Here is a 7,234-nt window from a genome sequence, read left to right on the forward strand (position 1 = left end):
TCTATTGACTTTTTATGAGGCATCATATTGTAAATGAAAATACACTGACTAATGATCACGCAAGCAGTGGGTTGAACAGGTGGGACAAGTCAGGCGGGAAATTGACATCATCCTAAACTGGAATTGTGACACTAACTCACAATTACGAGTCTCGATGGCAACTCGGCCTCGTAGACAACTTGCCTTGTCTATGTCAAGGTTACTGTTGGAGTTAAATAACTCCTTTACACAAGTCTGTGCATCTTCTAAATAGTCTAACTCCCGACTAAACCCATACATCCACCAAGCTTTAAACCAGTTGTTACTAAATCCGTCCAAGACCCTAACACGGCAAAAGCTATATAGCTCGATTAGCCAAGTTCCCTACATAGGTTATTTATGTTTGGGTTGACTTTGTTTTTCGATTAACTAAAAGTAGTTCAATAATTTAAGGCTCTTCTGGCAAAAAAACTTGTTTGGACGACGTTTCGGTGGTTATTCAACAGACCTTCATCAGGACAAGCGAAGTAAAATAAAACGCCAACACGGCGATAAATAGCAACGCGTGACAAAAAAGGCGAAAAAGAGCGAAAAAAGCAAGAAAAAAGCTGAAAAACGGGGAGGGGAGCACAAAGAATTAAAAATGCGCGCCAACAAGGAATGAGATACCGGGGTCTAAATCACAGTGCCCTGTGGTACGCAGGACCATCAGGTTTAATCAGGGGACGTGTCGCGCAGACCGTTATCAAATGCCGATAAACGGGTGGAAAAAAGGTTTCCCTTTTGTCATTAAGTGCAGATTCATGTCCATTTATATGCACAGACTCCAATGAACATTCTCTTGTACTTGTCCTTTTCCCTGTCCAGAATTGTTGTATCTTTAAAATTGACCATGTGCCCTGTTTCTGCTACATGTTGCGACAGTGCCGTCCTTGTAAATTTCTTGGGCTTGACATCCCGCTGATGCTCCTTTAATCTTGTCCGTAAGGCGCGACCCGTCTCGCCAATATACACCTTCTCACACTCTCCGCAGAGGATGCGGTATATCACACCCCCAGCATCTAGCGCGCCTCCAGTGCGATCTTTGGGATACGAGACCAAGGAGCGTAATGTGACTGAACGACGCTCGAACACCAGGGTGGAAAAATCCTCCAGCAGTCTCTTCAAGGTCTCCGAAAGTCCTGGAAAATATGGAAGAACAACCACACCCGCGGAGGGCCTTTTGTCGCATTTAGGCAGGGATGCATGGTTTCGTCGCAGAAAGGAGCTTGGGTAACCATTCCTTAACAGAGCATCCCGCACACTACCCGCCTCTTGTTCTCGGGCCTTTTTCTCTGTAACCAGATTCTCCGCTCTAGCGTATAGTGCACGCACTACAGCCAGCTTGTGGGATATAGGGTGCGCTGACCGGAAAGATAGATACCTGTCAGAATGTATCGGTTTTCGGTAAACACTCGTGCGAAGCGACCCACGGTTTTCCCTTTGAACAGCAACATCTAAACACGATAAAATCCCACCATGCTCAACCTCCATGGTGAACTTAACGCTCGCTTCGATCGAGTTGAGGTGCTCAAGCAGCGATTCCACGTAGTCGCGATGCACAACCACAAAGGTATCATCCACGTAATGTCGCCAAAGTGGGGGACTCGAAAACGTTGACAACGCTCTTTGCTCCACGGATTCCATGAACTGTGTTGGCGACCACAACTGAAAGCGGAGACCCCATGACTGTACCAAAAATTTGCTTGTAAAATTCACCTTTGAACGACAGATAGGTGGCGTCCAGACAGAGTTGAATGCATTCCACGATCTCCGGTAGTGGCCACGAACAACTTGCCTCCAATGCCTCATCTCTCTGCAGTCTTTCTGCTGCCACTCCCACCGCCAACTTCACCGGTACGTTTGTGAAGAGAGAGACGACATCAAATGATACCATTACCTCCTCCTGCTCCACGCTCAATTCTTTAATCTGTGCTGCAAAATCGATAGAATTCCGGACGATCTCATCCGTCGCACCCACAAGGGGGGCCAAAATACGGGCCACATGTTTAGCAAGATTATACGTGGGAGATCCAGGAACGACACAATAGGCCTAACTGGAACCCCAGGCTTATGAATCTTTGGATGACCATAAAGACACAGCTTCCGCCCATCCGTGCTATGCAACTCGAAAAACTCCCTTACTGATAACACTTGCTTGTCCCTGTGTAAGCGACCAACCATTGCATTAACCTTTTGTTTAACAATGTGACCGGGATCCCTCTTCACCTTGCGGTAGGTCTTTTCGTCAACCAACATTAACTTAAGCTTGTTCTCGTAATCCCATCTATTCATAACCACCGTCACATTTCCTTTGTCCGCAGGGAGTATTACAATGTCATTATTATATACGTATCTGGGGATGCTGTTAGAATCTGTTGTGTTGTCGTAACTTCTTTTGTCGTTTTCTCCAGCACGATTTCAGTTGTTTGTTGGGGTTGTTGTACTTGCTAAAAGGTATGTAATTAAAAATTAAACAATATGTTTATGTAAAGCTCCTTACTTGCTCACACCAATATGTTGTTACGTTTAAATATTCCTGAAAACATTTTGATTTTATATATCAGTGTAAGGCAATTTAATTGTAACAAACTAACTTAAAAATGGCAATAAATTCTGTTCGTCTCACAGTTACGACCTGTGAGGATGAGTAAAAATATTTATATATTTTATTTAAACTTTGTCCGTCTGCAGATACCTACTGATATCCGTTGACAAATATATCCCGAAGTAACATTGCATTCCGTACTTCTCCACTTGTATTCTGAATCAAAAAAAGTTAATGAACCCATCATCACACAACACTTGGATCCTGTTGTGATCTGTTCCCCTGTTGCCCACTGTCCATTGACAATATTTGAAAAACGATGCCCACTTATAGTTGCTTGTTGCTGCATCCCGTTTAACGACCTCTGTTTAGCAAAATAATCACCATAATGTGGAAGTCTTCGCCTGGTTTTACGGGCAAGTTATTCATCAGGCAGCAAGCTGAACGGGTGAGAATTAAATTCCTCGCAACAGTGGCGTAACCGCAGCTCACTCCAATCATCATTGGTTCCAAGACAAGCATGGAAACGTATATTGATCAATTTAAATAGTGTACCGACTGTACTTTTTAAATCTCAATATATTTGACTTTGCTAGAAAGCTGACTGAATTAACATGTTGCAAAACGTTTCAGTGCTTCTGTTATGATGGGTGTTATGATGTTAATTGTTTATTTCATACATGGGGGTTTAAGTCACTGTAACTAAGGAACAACTGCAAAATACATAGGTCAAAAGAAAACAGTACATACGGCTGGACAAGAACGAAAAACCACACTATCAGAACACGTGCGCGACAACACACAGTCGATCACTCACGCAAGCGTAGAGCGCGCAAGGCTCAGGGCAACTTGCGTACCGCCATTGGCTCAAGCATATTAAGACAAGTCTTGTCTTAATTTCACAACAATGAGGTATAAGAGTTTATATTTATCATCTTGCTGCAATACAGAAGTAATACCATGCTTTCGCAAAGCAAGGCATGATCGCTCCAATGCGCAGGCCCTTTATATTTGGCGATCACAGCTCAAACATTCTTGGCGGTCACAATTCTTGCTGCAATATTTACGTTTTGTCGTTACATTTCTTACTATTCCACATAAATATTACGCCAAGAGTTAACCTTAATTGCTCAAAAATATTTTCAATGTTCCTCACAAAAATGTCTGACCACAAAGAATGGACGCAGCCAGACACATTTCTACCTTAACCACACATAGTTTCATTAAACTAGGATTTCGCAGGTTAAACATTCGTTCTTAAGCTGGTTGTTTTTTGTTCTTTATAACACAACAACATGAGGGAATCGAGTGGATATTCATTCCTTCCTTACCCTGAGGAAGCCAAGTTGAATAACAGGCTTATAAAAATAAAAACGTTGGTCAATAAAAATAAAAAACAAAAAGACATACGCCAATTTGGTTTCCACTGCTCGTTTTAAACTGCCATCTAGTATTTGTGTGCAAAGTTTCAAGTCGCCTAATACAAAAATGTTCAAATCAAAGGCGGACAACTCTCAAAATTACTTAATATCCGCCCAACAGTAGCCACCATAGTTTCAAACATGCGTTTTCGTTCGCGAACAAAAAACTAAAAGACATAGGCCGATTTGGTTTTCACTGCTTGTTTTGTACTGGTATCTAGTATTTGTGTGAAAAGTTTCAATTCGCCTGATATAAAAATGTTCAAATCAAAGGCGGACAACTCTCAAAATTACTTAATATCCGCCCAACAGAAGCCACCATAGTGTCAAACATGCGTTTTTGTTCGCGAATAAAAAACTAAAAAACATAGGCCAATTTGGTTTTCACTGCTTGTTTTGTACTGGTATCTAGTATTTGTGTGCAAAATTTCAAGTCGCCTGATATAAAAATGTTTAAATCAAAGGCGGACAACTCTCAAAATTACTTAATATCCGCCCAACAGTAGCCACCATAGTGTCAAACATGCGTTTTTGTTCGCGAATAAAAAACTAAAAAACATAGGCCAATTTGGTTTTCACTGCTTGTTTTGTACTGCCATCTAGTATTTGTGTGCAAAGTTTCAAATCGCCTAATACAAAAATGTTCAAATCAAAGGCGGACAACTCTCAAAATTACTTAATATCCGCCCAACAGTAGCCACCATAGTTTCAAACATGCGTTTTCGTTCGCGAACAAAAAACTAAAAGACATAGGCCAATTTGGTTTTCACTGCTTGTTTTGTGCTGGTATCTAGTATTTGTGTGCAAAGTTTCAATTCGCCTGATATAAAAATGTTCAAATCAAAGGCGGACAACTCTCAAAATTACTTAATATCCGCCCAAATTTAGCCACCATAGTGTCAAACATGCGTTTTTGTTCGCGAATAAAAAACTAAAAAACATAGGCCAATTTGGTTTTCACTGCTTGTTTTGTACTGGTATCTAGTATTTGTGTGCAAAATTTCAAGTCGCCTGATATAAAAATGTTCAAATCAAAGGCGGACAACTCTCAAAATTACTTAATATCCGCCCAACAGTAGCCACCATAGTGTCAAACATGCGTTTTTGTTCGCGAATAAAAAACTAAGAAACATACGCCAATTTGGTTTTTACTGCTCGTTTTCAACTGCCATTTAGTATTTGTGTGCAAAATTTCAAGTCGCTTGATATAAAAATGTTCAAATTACAGGCGGACAACTTTCAAAATTACTTAATTCCGCCCAACCATAGCCACCATAGTGTCAAACATGCTTTTCGTTTGCGAATAAAAAACTAAAAGACATACGCCAATTTGGTTTTCACTGCTCGTTTTGTACTGGCATCTAGTATTTGTGTGGAAAATTTCAAGTCGCTTGATATAAAAATATTCAAATCACAGGCGGACAACTCTCAAATTTATTTAATTACGCCCAACCGTAGCCACCATAGTTTCAAACATGCGTTTTTGTTCGCGAATAAAAAACTAAAAAACATAGGCCAATTTGGTTTTCACTGCTTGTTTTGTACTGGCATCTAGTATTTGTGTGCAAAATTTCAAGTCGCTTGATATAAAAATGTTCAAATCACAGGCGGACAACTTTCAAAATTACTTAATTCCGCCCAACCATAGCCACCATAGTGTCAAACATGCTTTTCGTTTGCGAATAAAAAACTAAAAGACATACGCCAATTTGGTTTTCACTGCTCGTTTTGTACTGGCATCTAGTATTTGTGTGGAAAATTTCAAGTCGCTTGATATAAAAATATTCAAATCACAGGCGGACAACTCTCAAATTTATTTAATTACGCCCAACAGTAGCCACCATAGTTTCAAACATGCGTTTTTGTTCGCGAATAAAAAACTAAAAAACATAGGCCAATTTGGTTTTCACTGCTTGTTTTGTACTGGCATCTAGTATATGTGTGCAAAATTTCAAGTCGCTTGATATAAAAATGTTCAAATCACAGGCGGACAACTTTCAAAATTACTTAATTCCGCCCAACCATAGCCACCATAGTGTCAAACATGCTTTTCGTTTGCGAATAAAAAACAAAAAGACATAGGCCAATTTGGTTTTCACTGCTTGTTTTGTACTGGCATCTAGTATTTGTGTGCAAAATTTCAAGTCGCTTGATATAAAAATGTTCAAATCACAGGCGGACAACTTTCAAGATTACTTAATTCCGCCCAACCATAGCCATTATAGTGTCAAACATGCGTTTTCGTTCGTGAATAAAAAACTAAAACATATACGCCAGTTTGGTTTTCACTGCTTGTTTTGTACTGGCATCTAGTATTTGTGTGGAAAATTTCCGGTCGCTTGATACAAAAATGTTCAAATCACAGGCGGACAACTCTCAAAATTACTTAATTACGCCCAACCGTAGCCATCATAGTTTCAAACATGCGTTTTTGTTTGCGAATAAAAAACAAAAAGACATACGCCAATTTGGTTTTTACTGCTTGTTTTGTACTGCCATCTAGTATTTGTGTGCAAAATTTCAAGTCGCTTGATATAAAAATGTTCAAATCAAAGGCGGACAACTGTCAAATTTATTTAATTACGCCCAACCGTAGCCACCATAGTTTCAAACATGCGTTTTTGTTCGCGAATAAAAAACTAAAAAACATAGGCCAATTTGGTTTTCACTGCTTGTTTTGTACTGGCATCTAGTATTTGTGTGCAAAATTTCAAGTCGCTTGATATAAAAATGTTCAAATCACAGGCGGACAACTTTCAAGATTACTTAATTCCGCCCATCCATAGCCATTATAGTGTCAAACATGCGTTTTCGTTCGTGAATAAAAAACTAAAACATATAAGCCAATTTGGTTTTCAATGCTCGTTTTAAACTGCCATCTAGTATTTGTGTGCAAAATTTCAAGTCGCTTGATATAAAAATGTTCAAATCACAAGCGGACAACTTTCAAAATTACTTAATTCCGCCCAACCATAGCCATTATAGTGTCAAACATGCGTTTTCGTTTGTGAATAAAAAACTAAAACACATACGCCAATTTGGTTTTCACTGCTTGTTTTGTACTGGCATCTAGTATTTGTGTGCAAAATTTCAAGTCGCTTGATATAAAAATGTTCAAATCAAAGGCGGACAACTCTCAAAATTACTTAATTACGCCCAACCGTAGCCATCATAGTTTCAAACATGCGTTTTCGTTCGCGATTAAAAAACTAAAACACATACGCCAATTTGGTTTTCACTGCTTGTT

At 39.5% G+C, this 7,234-nt stretch overlaps 1 protein-coding gene across 1 annotated transcript; it reads right to left on the bottom strand.

Moving 5' to 3' along the window:
* Positions 1-780: 780 nt before the first annotated feature.
* Positions 781-2,313, bottom strand: LOC145909725 (uncharacterized). Its single transcript, XM_082997079.1, has 3 exons — positions 2,200-2,313; positions 1,817-1,948; positions 781-1,707 (listed from the first exon to the last, which is right to left on the bottom strand). Exons 1-3 carry the CDS (start codon positions 2,311-2,313, stop codon positions 781-783), a joined length of 1,173 nt encoding a protein of 390 aa, XP_082853205.1.
* Between the last annotated feature and the right edge of the window lie 4,921 nt (positions 2,314-7,234).

This window comes from Ascidia mentula, chromosome 7 (genome assembly GCF_947561715.1).
Source record: "Ascidia mentula chromosome 7, kaAscMent1.1, whole genome shotgun sequence".
Taxonomy (NCBI): Eukaryota; Metazoa; Chordata; class Ascidiacea; order Phlebobranchia; family Ascidiidae; genus Ascidia; species Ascidia mentula.

Bases quoted from the DNA above. Each gene is read 5' to 3' on its own strand.
- LOC145909725 (XM_082997079.1), bottom strand. From the start codon at position 2,313: ATGAATAGATGGGATTACGAGAACAAGCTTAAGTTAATGTTGGTTGAC. The intron at 1,949-2,199 runs GTTGGTCGCTTA...TTTGCAGCACAG, and splicing joins AACAAAAGGTTAATGCAATG to ATTAAAGAATTGAGCGTGGA. The intron at 1,708-1,816 runs GCAAGTTGTTCG...TTTTTGGTACAG, and splicing joins AGAGAGATGAGGCATTGGAG to TCATGGGGTCTCCGCTTTCA.